The 19,455-nt window shown below is 43.0% G+C and overlaps 4 protein-coding genes across 4 annotated transcripts; all 4 read left to right on the plus strand.

Moving 5' to 3' along the window:
* Positions 1-1,472: 1,472 nt before the first annotated feature.
* Positions 1,473-3,384, plus strand: PHALS_00847 (uncharacterized protein; the record flags this gene model as incomplete). The annotated part of the gene is made up of 3 exons (XM_024730591.1): positions 1,473-2,596; positions 3,029-3,055; positions 3,120-3,384. 3 exons carry the CDS (start codon positions 1,473-1,475, stop codon positions 3,382-3,384), a joined length of 1,416 nt encoding a protein of 471 aa, XP_024580853.1.
* On the plus strand, positions 3,385-4,266 carry PHALS_15258 (uncharacterized protein). The gene has a single exon (XM_036407605.1). The coding sequence runs from the start codon at positions 3,533-3,535 to the stop codon at positions 3,773-3,775; it is 243 nt and encodes an 80-aa protein (XP_036263293.1). The 5' UTR covers positions 3,385-3,532; the 3' UTR covers positions 3,776-4,266.
* A 7,592-nt stretch (positions 4,267-11,858) lies between these two features.
* On the plus strand, positions 11,859-13,638 carry PHALS_00848 (uncharacterized protein; the record flags this gene model as incomplete). Its single annotated transcript, XM_024730594.1, has 2 exons — positions 11,859-13,527; positions 13,589-13,638. 2 exons carry the CDS (start codon positions 11,859-11,861, stop codon positions 13,636-13,638), a joined length of 1,719 nt encoding a protein of 572 aa, XP_024580855.1.
* A 191-nt stretch (positions 13,639-13,829) lies between these two features.
* Positions 13,830-18,075, plus strand: PHALS_00849 (uncharacterized protein; the record flags this gene model as incomplete). Its single annotated transcript, XM_024730595.1, has 5 exons — positions 13,830-13,840; positions 13,913-13,940; positions 17,784-17,844; positions 17,909-17,949; positions 18,010-18,075. 5 exons carry the CDS (start codon positions 13,830-13,832, stop codon positions 18,073-18,075), a joined length of 207 nt encoding a protein of 68 aa, XP_024580856.1.
* Between the last annotated feature and the right edge of the window lie 1,380 nt (positions 18,076-19,455).

Below are 19,455 nucleotides of genomic sequence, written 5' to 3' on the forward strand. Positions count from 1 at the left end.
GGCTGCTCTACATTCGCATTCGTCGAGTACATAACTTGATTAAGCTGCCCGCCTAACCAAATCAACTCAGTTCCGTAAGCCAAGCGTTCTTGAATTTACTAAGGTATGACATGCTCCACCTCACATTTTTGAGATCTCGCTGCTAAAGTTTGTTGCGATTACGCTACTCAATACTTTCGTATTGAGTGTCATGCACAAGATTTAAACTAGTTCGTGCAAAAACGAAGTCAGACAAGACTAGGTAGTGGCTCCACGTCCTTGATTGAGGTTTTAGTCCCCTCCGTAAACCCTAGGGCTTTTTGCTGGATAGCTTACGCCCTCTCGCTCATTTTATAGTGATCGTATATGATTACGGTAGCGTAATCTGGAGTAATCACGGAACGGCATACGAACATACATACCTCCCAAAGTGTCTTTCTTTTACTATTGACTACAAAAGCCCTTTTATCGGCACCTTAGGGGCGACCGGTGAGCCCTTATCTATGCTCTATTAATGCGGGCTCTGAATATCAGATCCTTCTCTGTGTTGCAGAGAATATCACAAGCGTACTCAATTCTGTAACTTTAACGTACCTCACATTTTAAAATATCTATGGTTATAAATCTGGACGATGTGTTTCCGCGGCAAAGGAAATCAATTGTCTGGCAGTTTGAATGCATATGAGTTTCTCGTAGTACTTTGACAACGCTATACCAGTACTGATGAAAAATCATTGACATTTATTTTTCCACTTGTTTAACGTAGTTATGTATTTCGAAGGGCATTTACTAAACGACACCCCGCACACTTGCACAATTGTCTTAAGCGTCTTCAGCTAGACAACGAATTTAGACTTATCCGTGATTTCCATTTTACTTGTATGCGATGATTGTACGTCGAGTGCTTGAAGGAAGATATTGCTGTAGACCTCTTCGAGATTGTCAGAGAAATGTCTTTGTTGTATGCCAAGCTTCGTAGATTTTTCAACAGATGATTTTGTGCTTAACCCAAAACGATAATTTGAGTCTTTTGTCGTTTACCAGAACTTCCAGCATTTTCATTCCTTGCTAGACAACCAGCAAAACTTGCTGTATGTGCAGCACATTAATGAAGAGGCAGAAGAAAACAGCAGAGTGTGTGCGTTGACGTTGGGGTTTGAGCGCTGGTGACTGCTTTGGCACCAGATTACGGAGGCAAGGAGGACAAATAGTTGTGGATCGAATAATTTTATTAGGAGCAGATGGCTATTACCCACCTGATGCCAGAGCAAATTAGCAGACTGTAATTACTCAAAGCAATCCGATACAATCTTTGATTGAAAGAAATTCTGACATTATCAGGCACCCAGCAATTTATCTAGGATTGTGACCTGTCCAACGCTGGTGATGTGATCTGATTAGAAAATTACACTATGCTTGATTCACATTGATATTATCTCGAACCTTCACCAAGCGAACCTATTTAGTAATATCTTAAGTACAATAATCCCAACATGCCTGTGTCCTACGTCCCTTTCCCGTCTCAGTTCAGTTATGCCCAGCCTTCGTCCCAAGACATTCCGTTCGCCGTCCCGGTAGACACCACTCCAATGTCTTCGGTGTCTTCTCAGGAAACACTCGACTATTCGCGCCCACAAACGTGGCGTAACTTGCCACAAAGGCAGGAACGCGGAAATAAGGCCAGCTACTCCGAAAGTCGCTCGTTCAGTAACGGTAACATTGTAAATCTGGAACTAGCAATGCCATCACCAGCCTACAGCGATGCCGCGATGGCTGCAAACGCAGCTGTAGCAGCAGAAGCTGGCTATTCTATAGAGGCAGCGAGTGCTGCGAGTACTACGTCTAGTGCCACCAGAAGCAGCGTTGACGCTGCTGTAGATACGATGTGGGAAGCACGTCGCACGAGGGAAAAAGCAGAGGAGGAAGCAGATCAGAAGCTGATTGATGCAGTATGCAAAGCCTCGCTTGCTGAATATCGCCAGCGCGAACGTGCACTCAAGCTTTACGAGTCAGAAGCTTCGCAGCGATCACTTGATCACGAGATGTCGTCAGCTACACTGCAACAAGCCATGAGCGAAGCTGAGCAGCGTAAGCGCGCAGCCATGCAGACAGTGATTGATAGCAAGACGCGAGCTAAAGAGATGAGTGAAAAGGCTCGCGAGGCTACATCTCTTTATCAGCAAAAAAATTGTGAGCGTCTCAACAAACAGGCCGAGTTGGAAGCCAAGATACTTCATGACGAGCAGGAAGCTGAGCTTTTGGCTGTCCAGAAGCGCAAGGAGGAAGCAATGCGGAGGCGGACGATGGCAGAACAGAAGGCTCGTGAAGCTCTGGAGAAAGCTGAGGCCATGCGTCGTGAAGCATTCCAAGCTGCGTCCAAAGTTCGGGCATACTCGCGCAAACAAATCGAGAGCCAGCTTAGCGTGGAAGAAGCTCAGCGCCAGTGCGAGATACAACGCAAATTAGATGAGATCGAAAAAATCAAAGACCTGGCTCACCAACGCAAGGAAGCGGCTGCAGAGAAAGCAATGAATGCTCAGCGCCGAGCTGAAGAGCTTCGTTTGAAGGCGGAGCAGGCACGAGTAGGACTTCAAATGTTTGAACCGACACACTCAGCGTGAGTCGTTGATTTACAATAGCAGCTCGTCACGAGCATTTGATTCCAGTGAAAATGCTACTTATACCCTAGTTGATTAGCAAATATGTTAAGGACATCAGTACCACTTCGCTGTGTGGAAAGGTGATGTCAGCTTTGGTACCAGTAGGACTTGCACTACTGCTAAACTACTCGCGCTAATCTCTTGACCACAGGAGGTTATGTCACTGACCTCTTTAGGTGAGTTGCTGGAGTCAGAGCTCATTAATTAAGCAAGGTGAAAGTCAGTCTGAGATCGTGTATAGATCTTGTGTCGGATTTTATTGTGTATACGTAGTGTAATTGATGCGACATCTTGGCGCAGTCGATTGAAGTCGGAGCCGTCAAAAGGAGCGCACCCCGCTCGAGGCGCAAACATAAGCACATTGAAACTCCTGACATCTGTAAGGCTAGTTCAGAAGACACCACGAGCGGCTACAGGTAAGGTCTATAGTTTAAAGTTCTCCTTTAGTAGCTGTCTTCAATACGTAGAAATTTCGGACAGACCAACTTTAATTAAACTAGAGGTAAAGCGAATTACGCAGCGTCCCTCGCATACGAGTTTTGCGTATCGAAACGCATGTCGCGCACCTTGGCGATCGCCTGATAACGACAAAAGGTTTGCCCATCGGGTTGCTATACCTCTCAATCGCAATCGACTTGGTGGCGTGAAGACACTTCCAGAATGCTCTGTCGATGTCGTAAAGCGACTTCGCTGGCCGTGTTTGCACCCATGGTACTCAATGTACGGATTGCGTGCGCCGCGATGACACGACAGCCATCGTCTCTAGTATTCTCACTCATCACGGCCAAATAGCAATGACCCACAATTCTGTCAGTTTCTTATGCGTAGAGGCTCGAGACTAAGAATCGAACAGCACTTGTAATGGATTATGCAAGCAAATGTAGTTTGTCAGTATGTTATTTCCAGCTAACGCACAGAAGAAGAAGTCGATCATGAAAGGCGAGACTAGGTGGCGGGTAGGAGCGATTGTGACCTCTCATTTAATAACCGATACAAAAGCGATCGGTGCGTTTGCTGAGGGTGAAGTGTCCAATTATTGTGAGCGGTACGATGCGACAGTGCGTAAACTTAAGTATATTACGACGACACAGGACCTCGAGATTCTGTTCAGTGAGCGAGAATGGAAAGTTTTTTGATTTTGCGGTAGTAAATCGAGCCGGATACTTGGACATACGACTCTATACGATCGAGTGCGTATGCTTTCTCAATGTTAATGCAATCCCATTAAGCCAAATTTGTCAGCAAACGGTTGTCACATCAATGGCATCAGCTGAGGCTATGAGGTTGTACAGCTCTTCTTAAATTGTTACGGCGTTGTATATGTAATCTGTACTACTCTGTCGAAGAAAAAAAATCTTCATCTACTAAGACCATTGCATCGGCGAAGAAGTTCGTTAAGTTCTCGCGAACAAATCACACCACACTGAGTCAGAGTGCTAAAGATGATGTCGCTGCTGTATCTCTAACTTTTACAGGTCTGAGATTATGTTTGTTTGAAGTAAAATCGAACTCTGCTAAACGTAATAGCTGGCCTGACGCTCTTAATCGGGGTTCGATTCGGAGCTCAATTTGGAATTAATAGCCAATAGTTCAACGCGAAGAGTGATTACTGAAAATTTTTACAGAGTATATTACGGAAGTAATAAATATACTTTTCAGCTTAGGTTTTGCAATCCTGACCTAATGCCGTTTTCTGCTATACTGTAGCGCCCTTCCCCATCACCACAAAGCACTTGTGTGGAGAGAGCGCGATCCTGAAGCAAGGGTGACACTATCATTGACTTGCTTTAACCACAGCATTATTTGCCAATAGACTTACATCTTTTTCGCGAATAACATCCGTTACTTTTAACACCAGCACGATGCGGCACCGGCATTTGTAGGGAAGGGCTTTGGCTCAATTCGATTTGCTGATAACCCGGTTATACTTCGTTAACATGCCAATGATTTGAAATTGAGCGTCACGCGCAGGGTACGTGATGCTATGGCTGAAATTATAACGTTCAGAAACAACACGTTGATTTTTAAAAAGGAAGTCCACGCAAATATGCGATAAAAATAGTTGATGCAGTTATCCTACCTATCTATGCAGTTCTAGATCCAATTCACTATAAGCTACGAGCACCATCGGGCAATTTGCGGTCTACCCACTATCTTTAGCTTAAACCTGAATGCAGATGGACACTCTGCACAACGTAGCGAAAAAGAATTTGAATTATACAACAGGTATCCAGAAGGGAGTGCAAACACATTGTGTGTTCAACACGGGCTGAGAAAAGTTATATCACGATTCCGCTCTTACGAGCAATTTAAACACTTTGTTGTATTCTTCTCCAAAACAGTGGCGCGGTTCTTAGCAGCTGGGGATACATTCCGATGGCGAAGCTCCGAGAGCCTATCCGAGATCTATCCCATATCAGATTTGGATGCTCACCGTGACTATCGTAGAGAGTCAACATGCTGTCTTAACCGAGAAAACTTACGAGAGCTAGTCGTTTTTTATTGTCCTCCGTAGGAGTTGTACGATAAGCAACGGGTAACACACTTTCGCGCGTTGAATTTTTTTCGTAGACCTACGTGTACACCAGGGCAATTACTGATGGGATACCTTCATTCGGTTATCGATCGGAGTTTGAGGTTCCCTATCTGCAAGATTTACTTGGCTTCGTCTCCGATTAAGGTCTCGCGTTCCTTTCACCTTGTCTTCATTAAAAACGAGGCAGGACCGCCCGTCGTAGCGGACTGCCTACTATGGTGAACCGCCTTTTGGTTGGTCATCGTACATGCTGTCTAATAATGACGTAAACACCAGGAAAATTGAGATGATGGGCTCTCACCTCGACGTCCCCGTTGTGCATTGAACTGTGCAAATTCGAGCATAAGCCGACAATGGGTCTCAATTCGCAGCGCCACCAGAACGGTATGCATCGGGCAATGCTTCCCGTGCAATTCTTTGGGCTTATCGGTCGCTTGACCGGGTTTTTTATGAGGTGCATTAATCCATTTAATTAAATTAACTCGGAAAAGAACTCTCAATGCAAGTATTTCCTGCGCTCCCAAATTAAGTTGAGAGGTTGTAATAGGGCAAGCGCTGTAAACTCGTGTTTCTAAAAACAGTGGCATAATTGTATGAAAAGCTATACGGTACAGCGGTAAAAGTCTCTTATTGTACTGTGGTGTAATTTTGAGTATTCATTAGCCCCGAGGTTTCGGTATTTTTTTGAAGATGATGGAACTTTGTAAAGTAGAAGTCCATGACATTCGGGGCTGCGAAGTGCTCGTCAAATAATAAAGAATAGGTATTGTCTTGATCAATCAATCGCAAATAAATGTTTTCTTTGCGGTGCAAAGCTAACAAACACTTGATTACGATGAAGTTGGACTCTGAGGGCCAACGCTTTCTATATGTAATTGCGTGGAAACTCCGTTGCAATAATACAGTACTTACCTTGCTACATTTGCCACGACTTGATGGGAAGGGATAACGAGGTAAGTAGTCGCATTACATGCTCGTCTACACGATTGTCTTACAGGCATCAATTGGTAGATAGATGATACCTCGATGAATTTTCTGCAATGATAGAACTCTCAAACTTCATAAGTAACGTAAATATACTCATCGAGTTTGCAACAGAAAAGACGTGATACACATGGTCTGCTACTCGCACAGAAGAAAAAAACCTGATTATAATAAGTAAATGTATAAGTCTCGTCTAAAATACATGAAAGTGATTGCTCGAAATAGCGAAGCTAAATGAAACCTAGGTACAAAAAAGTTTCTTAGTACTGTTCCTTGTAATAGCGCGCATAATGAATTTCTGCACGTTTGTTTAAGAAAACGTGTGTTATAAAGACTTCTCTTTTAAGCGTAGCACCCCATTATATTTGATATCGCAAATACTTAATCAACGATCGAGGCGTGAAGAATATATCATCCGCAAGCATAGACCATGAAAGCTCGATTATATATGCTTGACGCAACAAACTTACGCCTACCGTTGATGCTGATGTTCTCAGAGAACTGACGGCCAAAGGACCAAAGGAGGTAATTGCTTGTTTTAAGTAGCTAATTAGCTTCTTTAATATGCTAGAGAGATACAACCAAATACACTTCTACCGGAGTCCGCTGGGAGAGAGTTGTTTCCACCGTTTGTCCGCCGATGTTGACCGTCTGGCTTTTAAAGGCTAGTTTAAAGACTCAACATAAGAGTACATATTGTCATCGATTTAGCAAACAAAAAGACAGTGCGTCGCTATCGCGGTCTCCGTTATAGAGAGCCGCGCGCGGTAATGGGCACAGACATACAGAGAGTGACATTTTTAATATAGGCATCCGGAGATACTGATGTCTTGGAAATTCCACTGCCTGGAAGGCATGTGTGGTGCGTTCGAATGTCTTTTCAAGCGTAAAAATAGGCAAGATCGGGGAAACAAGATCATCTCGCAGCAATAGCGATGTACACGATGCCATAGGTGCCTTCGGGTACAGTCTTTATGAAAAGCCGCCGAACGGTGCTTCTCATCGAGACTTTCTCATCCACCTTACATCTTTTGAGGCAGCGGTAGACGTGCATTTAGAGCGGAAATTAGAAGGAAAATAATGTGGAAGCGCCGGATGCTGTGGACTTCAGCCTCAATAGAAAACAAGACAGATATATCCGCTGCTAAGCAGCTCTACGGTATCAGAAAGTGTCTTATCTATGTAATTTTAGCACATCTGTACCTTGCGTCCTCCTTTTGTTCTCGGCTGAGACATACGAATGGTTAAGCTCTTGTGCAAGGGAAGTCTTTGAAAACCTTGCATGGTAATGTCAGCATTCATGAGGCACAGGACAACTTACTGAGGAAGAACTGCGTTCTATCGTATCTCGTAGAGTTTGTATTCAGCAGAATTCTGTTTTTTAAAAGAGATGAAGCTCACACTTCAGGGTTGCTCGTTGTAGATGTTAAAATTTTGCACTCGAAGTCGTGGAAAGATTTAAGAACATCGAGCAATCACATACGTGGTGTGACTGTCGGAAAAAGATCATATGCGGGAACACAATGATGTCATATATGATTATCAAAACCATTCATTTTGTGACAGGGGCAATGACAATAGTATCAAAAGCTACGAAAAACCTTTCATGGATAGCTTAGAGCTTAGATAACCCGAAAGTCCTGGACTTGGATTCGTGATACAATCCATTTCCAGGTGTCGCGTTAAGGGGAACGCCGCAAACTATCACTCGACTAGAAGTCAAAACATTCTGGACCTACGCACTTCTCCTTTGGTTGAGCTTTGGTGAGCCTTACATGCACCTTTGTCAGTAAGCAGAAGCGCTGTTAGCGAAGGCATCAACTCCTTGAGATACGTGGGAATGTCCAAAGCAATGGTATAGATTGATACTTCGAGCAGAAATCGGAAGGCAAAGGCGTCAGTGAATCGCGGAAGTTGATTACAACCAAAAAGATCTATCGTATACTACGTTTTTAGAGTGTATCTTAGATAAGACGTGAGTTGGCCGCAGCACCTCGTGATTCACACAATATATCATTTAAGGGATGGTAAAAATTGTTGTGAGATAGTTTCTCCGTGTTTGTGTTACAATTTCGGTGTCAGAGCCATTGAAAGTGAGGCTACCAGCTGTCAACTTCGAGTCACGAGTAGAAGAGCCATTTCATCAAGTTAAAGTGAATGAAACATCATTGTAGCGATGTGACGACCCAACCGTTTGGACCAGTAAAGCTATACGAGTAAGCTACGAAAGAATTATTATCTCGTGAAAGAGTAGCCGGGTAATCTAAGAAGATTCGGGCTCCCAATTTTCCTGCGACAGAAGCTCTTATAGAGCGGTCGTATGCACAATGGATAACATTATCGTAAGCCTGCCAAATATTACGTGTGGTACCGAACGAGGATCTGAGCTTGTCATACGTCATGGATGTAGCTGTTATTGAGGACACTCGCATAGCACTGCACGGTAGGAGTGTATAGCTATCCGCAGGGGTCTTATGGATCATTGGCAAGAGAATTTATGATTTCGTGTCGAGAGAACTATCACTCGTGACACCCCGTGATAGATGAGTGCGTCTCCAAATTTGGTTCCTTAAAGCAAATATTGCGTTTCACAACAATGATTCTTCTCAAGAAAACATTGTGACGTCGTCGACGACTTCTTCTGTGCAAGCCCCCCCAAAAAAGATTTCCCTGAATATTACCGCATTTTTTGTGATGCAACGCCGTCGCAAGTCTAGCTTTAGTGTAAATGTATATCAAACCAGCATGGTCATCCCTACTTGACTTGGCTTATGGATATTTATCATCAGCTCGTTAGAATCAGCAACATTCTTCTCACTGCGGTAAGTACACTTAGTGAGATAATCTGAGAGAGGCTGGTTATGCCATTGGGATTGTTAAATGCACCTACGAAGTCAATAGGGTATTCCTGGGCACAAACCTATACAGACGTATATAAGTCAATATTCGTGTAATGCTTGGGAAGTTGAATGTAGGGCACCTTATTAACCACCTCAAGTAGAGCTCGAGTGTATGTAATTGAATAGGCTCTTCGACAATTGTCGTTTTCTTTTTTCTTAAGTGGGAAAACTGTCTTGTGGAACAATCCCCGAAGATATTGTAGATTTACAAGTAGTCTAATAACAAACTTGACGAAGTGGCTAAGCCTGACCAGCTGCTTGCAAAAGGACAGTGTAACTAAGCCGACATGGTACAACACCTTATTTATATTCTATAAAAGAATGTCAGATTGTGCTGAGATGCGGCACAGGAGGCTTTTAAAGAGATTGTGACAGAATACCTCATGACTACGCCGATTATTTCTTCTGAATTCGGAATATGTCCGTGAGGCTTCAGTCTTTGCCAAAGGCTGCGCTTTCAATCCTTGGAGACGCGGATGGGCATGACCGGTCGAAGACGTTTGACTCTCACCCGATTGACGCTCGCGAGAAACATTTACCTGTTAATGACCTGAAAGAACTTGCAATGAATTATGCCGCAAGGTTCACCCTCTTGTCTCGAAGCAGCTTTTAACTTACACAGAAAATTCATCGGGGCGCACGGTTACATCGTCACCACATCTCTTGCAGATAGGGGTGTTTTGGTTATTATACTGCTGAGTACGCTATTGAAATAAGATAAAAGCTGGGTTGCGAGGGCGCTTCCGTGTTTTCAAGACTACGTATCGTTTAATGTCACGAAATACTGAAGTTGCCAGTTCATGAATGATACGTACCGTGTACGGTTCGCATTCAACACTTTTTGCTATCGTCAGGGCAACAAATTTGACAGCTCAGATATCGAGACATCAAAACGGGTGGTTGTGCACCTGCATTGCTGTGTCTCTTCTCACGGTATGCTGTGTCATAGCACAGATGTACACACGAAACTCAGTGTTTTAGTGATGCCTCACGGAGGGAACCTTAAGTATAAATTACGATAGGAGGGATATGATATCCCTTGGAGTCATCACTTCGGAAAACGAAAAGACATAGCTTTGATCAGTGCTATGAATTAGTTGATCAACATGTATAAGTACATATATGTCCAAGACTTAGATGCGTCAAAAAAGTTAATTTTTGCCGCGTGAGGCACCACCTTTGGACAGAAGTGTTTGCAATCCATAAAGGTAGGTTACGAGATCTTTCTGCGGAGGGTCGATCATCGTCAACACTGCTTGATGAGCAAGATACGGGCTGGCGGGTGTACCATGTCTGTAACAATAATGGTGAAGGAGCGCATACTTTCAATCAGAATCTCATGGAAGTTTGAGGTTTTTTAGCTGGTGCATTTGCGTTCTTGATTTTTTTGAAGAAAAGGCAGAGACGCCTATAATAGCTATTACCTCAAGTCGCCGGACATGCTTTGCGCTGTTTAAACGTTCTGGTCCATAGCTGTAGTAGCTTTATAATAGAAGTCAACGAGGCTATACAAAGCTGGATTTGAGTTGTCGTGTTGTCATCTAGTGGTCAGCGCCGTGCTTCTCACTTCGCGAAGTAAAAGTATACGACGACACCCCAGACAGATGTCCATTTCTAGCTCATATATTCTAAAGACAGGTGATCGACGAGCTCCCTTATCGAGTGTGCGAATGAAATCTGAAACTCATTAAGTCCTTATCCAGCTTCACGTACATGATGGTGGGTTTCACCACCCGCATTGGTTCTCGGTGCAAGCAGCCTGCTTGTGGATTGAGAGAACGCTAACAGAGCGATGTTCTCGCTCTTAATTTGAGTGGTAGGCCGCAGTCAAATCGTGTAAGATCTGAGCATCAGCACCGTAAGAACGTCAGATTTGTCACACCAGACTGTCGTCACGGCGTGATGATTAGGACAAGAGTCGGTGTGAATTCGTTAGAGCGAGCTAGGCTCTATCAGCCAGATCCAGCTTCCCAGGTGCAACGTACGCGGCAGCCCGTTCCATTTCCTTTCTATATTTATTACCGAAAAAGAGCATTCAATCGTGCAACAGAAGGGACTTAATCAGCTACATTTTCGGCAAGAGCTTGATCGCTCGTGGTGCCTTGAAAGCGAGTCTTCGCACACACTTTGTACAAATGTAGGTCGTGAGGAGCAATGACAACATCGGCCTTACTCAGTGCTTAAATATTCTCTGCTGTCTTAAATTGTCAACAGAAAGTGTTGTAGTCGTTCTAGTCTTTTTATTTTCCCGCAAATTTTTGTGGTCTAGGCATTATACAAGTTTCACCATAATCATCTGTTTTACTGACTTTTCTGGGTAGTTCGTCCACGACACCACCGGAAATTGTAGTGCTGGATTTTAATAAAAATTGCGCTTGTAGGTAGGAGGAAAAAGCAGAAGGGACTATACTTAATCAATCATTTCTACTTGGTATATTTATCAAGCGACTAGTGATAATCCTCATCACATCTAGACTTTGTTCTTTTTTCCGAAAATCGTCACTTGAATATGTATTAAACTTACCAGTTGGTACGATACATTCCAGTCCAAATGTAACGTACATAACCTTTTCATCATAAAGCAATCAGAAAAATTTCCTTCCGCAGAATTTATTATGACAAGCCGTTACAAAGAATGCGAGTGAATATGCACATCCTCTGCACTAGATCCGAAATGTTTTTAAGGTTACTCAGATGCTCAGGGCTGTATTTTCATCTTAACAAGTGTTTGTGCCGAAATAGACAACGGCTATAAGGTGCATACCACATATAGGAATCGTTGCCAGTCTTACACTCACTATGATGAATCGCTTGAACGTGTCAATATTTACTCGTTTGGAAGAACGATGGAATGGCATCCAAGTAGGTCGTCAAGGTTCATATTCTGTTGAACGTCTTGAAAGCTTTGATTACTACTGCAAGACTACTTCTTTCACCCGCGTACTTATTGTTTGCGTGTTGACACCGGTGCCTGCTGTTCTCGTGACGATTCTTTTGGATTGCCTTCCACTTCGCCCTGTATCAGAAGGGTGGAGCGCGAATTGGGTATTCTGGGTTCGTATGACCATTAATATGCTTTTATCGTGTACTTTTGGCGTTTTGGAGTTCGAAAAATTTGTTCCGGTCTTGCATGTGTCATTCTTACAAGGATTGGCCTTGGTTGTCTTACCTACTATCATGTTAATGCCCACTTTGATATCACTATCCAGCGTGATTGGTTTTCCTATTCCTTTTATTGTAATGCTTGCAGGTTTGGTGTCCGGAGTCTTTAATTCGATAGTGGTCTTGCTCGTGCTGGGCAAGGCACCATTTTCAAAGGACTCTCCGTGTTGGCCATATCTTCAGCGGTATCAACGATATTCTTCTGGTTGTGTGACCGTTGCTGGTCTCTACCCATTATTTAAAGCGATTTATGATTTGGTGCCGTCATCATACCAAGCTTTTACAGTAGTTATGCTGTCAATATGGAAATTTTGTGCAAGATATTACGTTGTGAATGCAACGCGCGATCTGGAGGATGTGATATCACAAACCGTGAGCTTTATGGCTGATCTGTTTGGCTCTCTCTTTATTTCTGTTTGCATGTCAAGCGCTTCTTCTTTTTATATATCTGCACTTTTCATAGCTGCAGATATTGGACAAACGCTACTGGAGTTTCACGAGCTTCAAACTAACGCAAATATTCTGGTGGCATTGCTGGATCGTCGATTTTCGACAGCGAGCATTCGTCAATTAAAAATATCATTAAAGAGACCAAACTTAACAGCAGTGATCCTTGCGGTAACGCGAAATCCAGGTGCTAACAACATTACCAGATTGCATGGAGTGCGATTACAGGCATGTATTCCGCATCCTCTTCCAGACGATCGATTTCAGCAGCTTCAGACCCTTGCAGCATCGGGCTCGTATTATCATAAAACTGACTCAAATAGAGCAATCATTCGTCACCAAAGCACAATTGTGCTGCGTTTTCTTCAACAATCTGCAGTGCTACCGGCAGGACCAAGTGTTATAAATGTCACATCAATGTTGACGCCTGACACCGTTAATCAGACTACATCAGAATGTGATGACGTCGATGCAAAAAGGGGTGAACAATCGGAAAAAATCGTCTCACAAGGACTACAACTTTTATTTCATTGCGAGTATGTGGCGTTAGTGGAGTACATTGAATGCTTTGTTCCGGTGATCTATGTCTTATACAAGTCTGTGCTTGAGCTGCTTCCAAATGTTGTTTACTATCCTGGAGTTGCTGGTAAATGGAACCAGCATATTGCCATAAACATCTTGCTGTTTGCTTTACTGGAAATAGGATCATTTTTCGTAATGAGTCATATGTTCAAGCGCAAGTTTGAGCTTAATCCATTGTATCAGGTTGCTTTTGTGCTCGAGACCCAAATGGTCTGTATCCAACAAAAACTATTCACTCTGATGTTATTTGTACTAACATATGAGCTTGCTCATTCTGGTACGATATGTAGCTCTTTGTACTGATATTAGCCTGACCTAATATTGTTAATACACTGCAGGCGTCGACTTTAGCTTTCACTTTGCATGGTTGAGATCAAAGGAGGGGTGATCAGTCGCCTCAGTAATATTTGTGATATTGCTGATCAAGTATCCACTCTATACAATAGCTCTCATGAGTAAGAGCTACATACTAAAATGTAAAATCTTCCGCCACATGGCTAGTGATAATTGTGCTACACTTTTTGCTTGCTTTATATTATAGCCAAGCCGCCTGCTTAAATTTTTTATGCTTAATTTAAGATGCCTCAAAGGTTTTGTTGTTGCTGTCGCTCTCCTGTGGGGGTAGCTGCTATTTAATGACACCTATTGCATGAAATTATTAGCTTCGATAATGATTCAGAGGACTTACTGGTAATGTACTAGACTAGACGATTTCGAAAGTTTAGTCTTTCGACGTCCGCTTTCGAAGATGAATCATGGCAACATCTGTCGTTCCTTATCTTGCGTCTGCTTTAAAAATCAAGTTTGGTGGTAACACATGACTAGAAGCTGCAAACGCGTATTTAACATGATTGAAAAGAAGTGTTGAAACCTGATACAGCATTACACCGTTCGAGCATGCCACAGCGTTTCCGTTCGATGCAATCATTCGCTTGATGCTTAAGGTTTACAGCGAAATGGTATGACATTGTAAAGCCTGAGCTGACTGAAAACCTCTTGCGCCGCGAAATCGTTGCTGCAAATTTAATTGCAAAGGTCTGTGGAATGTGATGCTCTTTTGCTTTAACTTCGTACAAGCGCGCAGTTTAAGTCGTCACCTCACATTTGCACAGCACGAAGATATCCCTCAGCTTCTAGTGATACCTGTATTCGCGGCCTTGGAGTAATTACTTTTAGTACCCACGTGTGTAGTACGATGGCAAATAAAAATCGAACAAGGTACACATGATCGTTACCTTGTCCTGCTCCATAGTTAATGTTACTTGAAACTCTGCCTTCATTGATTCTCGTATTATGTCTTGAACTCTGTCAATTTGGCGAGATTTTTAATCTTCAAAAATACACCGCCACATAACGTGAGAGATCCTTCAAATGTGTCAGTACAAATCGTCCAAATTTTTTGCATCAGCTCCATCGGCTAACTCCGATACTAGGGATGTCGATCGCGACTAGAAAATTTGTTTTGGTCTGCTTTCACTTCTTGTTTGCACCACTTTATTGTTTGAAGTGATGAACTCATGTTTACAAACTGTTCATGCCCCATTGTATTTTTATCAACTACTGTCGCTGGAATGCCTAATGCAAGCGCGCAAAGCTGCTACTTGCTGTCCGGTCGGATGTACTCCGCAGGTAGTATTTCTCCAGGCCCAATCACAAAGTTCGAGCCAACCTTTTAATCCGCTGCCACCTTACCGATCTTGCCTCAGATGATATAAGAGGAAAACTGAAATTCTAACGCATTTTGCAGTCTTCTTATTTGAATATGTCAGATCACTGAATGTTTACAGAACAATGATCAGATTTCCCGTTTCTATTAAACCGCGATTTTTTATCGATGTCTAAAGTGTCCACGATGTCGCATCAAAATCAATCTTGCGCTAAATAAAAAATACTGCGGCATACGTAGTGTACGATTTCCGATTGCGTTTGGTGTATACGACAAAATAGTTTATTATGCGCACTGAGTAGAATTTGGATTTTTTACTGGGAAACGTGGCTGCATCACATGTTGCCGCACACGATCAAATTTTGATTGTCCCACCGAAAGCGATTACGTAAATTCAGTGCGATGTAAAATAAGTATATTAAGATTGATACCATATACTACAAACGATTCTTTCTCTTTGCTCATTATTGTGTGTCGCGATATGCGTACAATGAAGGCATTCACGTATCACACAGTATTCGGTTCCCGGAATTGAGACGAATTCATAAAGCACCCTCCCGTTCCACGGCTTCATAGGTGGTCACCACGCAGTCATATTCCAGAGGGTGAGAGGGATTCAAAGGGTGCAATCGGCCAATCAGAGCGGCAGCGAAGTTTTCAGTTCTTTTAGCACTCTTGAGCAAGCTAATGATTGCTATCAATATCCCATGAGATCAGTGATATCTTCTCCACTGCAGTGTATGCTACAAGCAGAACGCCTTTAGAGTGACTGATTATGACTGGCATTGCCCCAAGGCTCTCTCTTGGTCTGTATAACGCACCAGTGACATTCAACCGTCTCGGGGCACAGCTGTCAGGTAGCACAGTAGACCTATTTTGACGATATTTTCATCCATAGTCACATCGATCACGGAAGGTAGGACGTAGGCATCTGTATCAAACACTTGCAAGCGGTGATTGTCTGTATGCGCTTACTACCATCAGACAGAATATTTGATTGAGCGCTGGCGAAATCCCATATGTAGAATGCTTCATTGGAAGGCATGGTACCCGCGTAGACCCCACCAAGATTAGATTCACGGAAGATTTATGAGCGACACTGGCACAAAGGAAATGAAGATACTGGTTTAGCTGACCAATTACTTGCACCAACACGCACCAAGATGTTTGGGATTGGCAGAAGATGTGGCTTTCAATAGTGTGACTGAAGGTCTTGAGGGTGACCTCAATTTAGCCTTGGATTTAAATCGTTCGTTCCACATATCCGGAACTGTTTGACCCTTTGCAAATTATAGGCTGTGATGCCATTTTACATTGATGACTGATTGGTTAGAGTTTAGCCAGCCAGAAAACTATCCATTTCTCGACAAGAGCTGCTTGCCATTTCGTATGATACTATCAAGCTCTCTCTGCATCCCTTTTGGTCTACGATGTTCGTGATCGATGCGGATCATGCGTCACTTCGTGCTTGACATCGTCGCAAACGCCACACCTCTCACAGAGATTACCAGTTAGGTTATTTTTCTTTGCTAAGCATTTAAATGCAGACTATCTGCTTAGTCGGCTTTATATGGTGACAGCCGAGCTTATGCGTAGCTTACATAGTGAGTTGTAATCAGTCGGCGATATTATTTGTTTGGTGTAGGAGTGAATGGCGCATTTTGCGCTGATGAAAGTTTTTATAGTGTATGAATTTGATTATCGCCAAACCTAAGCGTTTGCAAGCGCGCATGCCCCGCCATTTCTTGTCTCCAGCTTTGGTGTATAATGGCACAGGTCCCCTTGACACACAACGTGTGTTGATCCTACGTCAAATACGGAACCCTGATCTACGAATCGTATTAATGCACGGGCTAATCCTTTTACCGGGTAAATAATTCGTCGCCGCACATAGCGTTCTTCGCCATCCTGCCGGTTTCGGAAGAATTCTGGTTGCTTCAAAACATATGCATCAGCACGGTCTACAAATATACTCTTCCGGTCGTATCGCTTCATAAATTTACTAATAGAAATCGCTAAAGCTGCCCATTTCTCCGACCTTGTCATTATTATAGAGAAAGCCAGTCGTGATGTCGTCGTTCCATCTCTCACGCTTAGCCATGACAATCCATGGGGTCTACTAGAGTGACGAGATCCGATAAGATTTGAAAGTCACAATCAGACCAGTCGATATGACCAAAGGGTCACCAAAAACGTGGGAAACACTGCCTTTTCGGTTGGAATCGCCACCAAAACATGGATTTGCTTGATTCCGGCTCTGACATACCCAAAGAAATTCATTTCACTTCCATCAACATGATTGTCGTCTTGAATTAAAAGTTCATTCATCGTAGACTTCTCACCTTGATGTAAGAATTGTGACAGCATGTATTCATTACCTGCGACAATCCTCAAACCAAGATCCGCACTATACAAAATCTGCTAAAGGTACTCGATGCCATGCTTAAAATGCTTACAGGGAACCATTTATACTGATAGTCACAAAGATCGCGTTAATCGCGTAGCGAAGTATAAATCTCAAAGCAGATGATGCAGAGCAACCGATATACTAGGGCGACACACTGTAATGATTTCGCTAACACCGTTTATGCCTTTGAAAACTTTGCATCATTTCTCATAAATGATTTGTTGATCCCCAATTCCTCTAAAACTGGCATAGAGTGGAATAGGTTTTGAAAGGTAAGGGAGTGTCAAAATCTATCGACTTGCAAACTCCCTTCACATCAAAGCAGATTTGATGTTTTTGTCTCGTAGATATTGAGCGACATACGCAAAGTGTGCGACAGTGAAGGTCAAAGCCAAAATATACCAAAGCGGTATAGGTGTATAAAAGGCTGATAAAACTAATAAATTAAATTTAACTAAAGCAGTGCCCTCCCTTCGCATGCGATAGCTGCAGTTCATATAACATCGAGCAGTCGCAGCAAAGTAGGGATTGTGCTGCCTGCTTTATCGTTTTTGGAGATGCAAATTCACCCGTTATATCGGTCAGTTTGGGAAATGTATCGTGATTCCACTGCTATAAGCTATCTGGTCGGTAAGCTGCTGCTACAGACAGCGTGAAATCTTATTTAACTTCATGTCTCCATCCAGATAGTCAAACTTTGTCGAAGGCTTGGAATTCTCGCTACCGCACTGGCGACATCACTTCTTTCGTAGGCGGATATTCTAACCAACTCCATGAAGGTTCTATAAATTTTATTATTCGCGCTGAGACATTCTTGTTATTGATTTACCTCTTTCGAAGACACGATGGGTGCCACAATAAATGCAGAGTTCAATATCCGCGTCGCGAGAGTCGTATAGGGCAGGGGACGCGTTAGCTCTAAGAGCGCGCCAGGGACGATGGATTCTAGCTCTACTGGGTAAGAAGAGCACATCCAGGCTTCTGAGCGGCACAAATTTCCCGCAGATGCTAAAATTGATGTAGTGCCAAACATCTGCCCCAATCTTCCCACTTTTCCTCTGATTGAGTTATGAAGGGTCTGGCCCCAGTGCAGTGTTGTCCTATCAACCGCTTGCGGGGGATTGTTGGCTCCCAATTATGAAGAAACTGGTTTTATTTTACGTCGTACGGGCTGATATCAGTTGTACCTATTCTTTAATCTAGCAACTCCGTCTAAGAGAGTTCGGGCTCACGTTCCAAAATATTTGGCTCCAACATTAACGCTACGAGATTGGTGAAACCATATGACGCTCGGATAGACTTAGATGCTATGACATCTAGCATCTAACGACTGTGCACATTATGAGGAGGCATTGCAAATGCCAAAAACCGATATAGTATTAGGATCAGAGCACTAATTAAGCTGTCAGATGTTTCAATGAGAATCTTGTAGAATTGACACGTAGTCTCACAATTGCACATGGTAAAAGAGACCTGATTCAATTGTATATATATTGCGCTTGATATTGATGAGCTTACTTAGTATTTCTTTATTTTAAATATTTCGATTTTGCTTCCAGAGGGGTAAAAACTATCGTCTCTGCGATTTTCAACTAGGCCTTGTTAATCAGACGCTTTTATTGCGCAATGCGCACGGCAATTCCGTTACACTTGATAACACCAGAAGGTGACTCGAAGAGTGAATCTTGTTAAACTGAATCATTTGTGACGATGGAACTCAATCTACTCGACTATTTTTCCTCGGGACAACTGGGTACGCTTATTGATCTTATTTTTATGATTGCAAGAGAGGATAACGTATTCGATTGCCCTAGCGCCGGAAGCAGCAATCACTTACCTGCAGCCGCTCACCAGCTATGAGAATGCACTAATGTGGCGCCGTCAGGAACGCCTCAATCAGGCTTCACTAAAAGCACAGCTGCTTCTAACCATAAGGCTCTTTATGCAGTTCGTCCTAGCTTTTGTGAAAAGAGGAGAGAGGGGTATTTGCTTCTCTGAACAGGAACGTTGATATAAACATAATCTCATCCATGCTAAAGATGGATTAATACGAATTAAGAATGCCTTAACGGCTTCGAGCGCTTTCTCTTCCGCCACATCTCAGATGCACTTGGGCTTTAGTTTGCCCAATT

The sequence above is a fragment of the Plasmopara halstedii genome (assembly GCF_900000015.1).
Source record: "Plasmopara halstedii genome assembly, contig: Scaffold_1211, whole genome shotgun sequence".
Taxonomy (NCBI): Eukaryota; Oomycota; class Peronosporomycetes; order Peronosporales; family Peronosporaceae; genus Plasmopara; species Plasmopara halstedii.

Bases quoted from the DNA above. Each gene is read 5' to 3' on its own strand.
- PHALS_15258 (XM_036407605.1), top strand. From the start codon at position 3,533: ATGTTATTTCCAGCTAACGCACAGAAGAAGAAGTCGATCATGAAAGGC.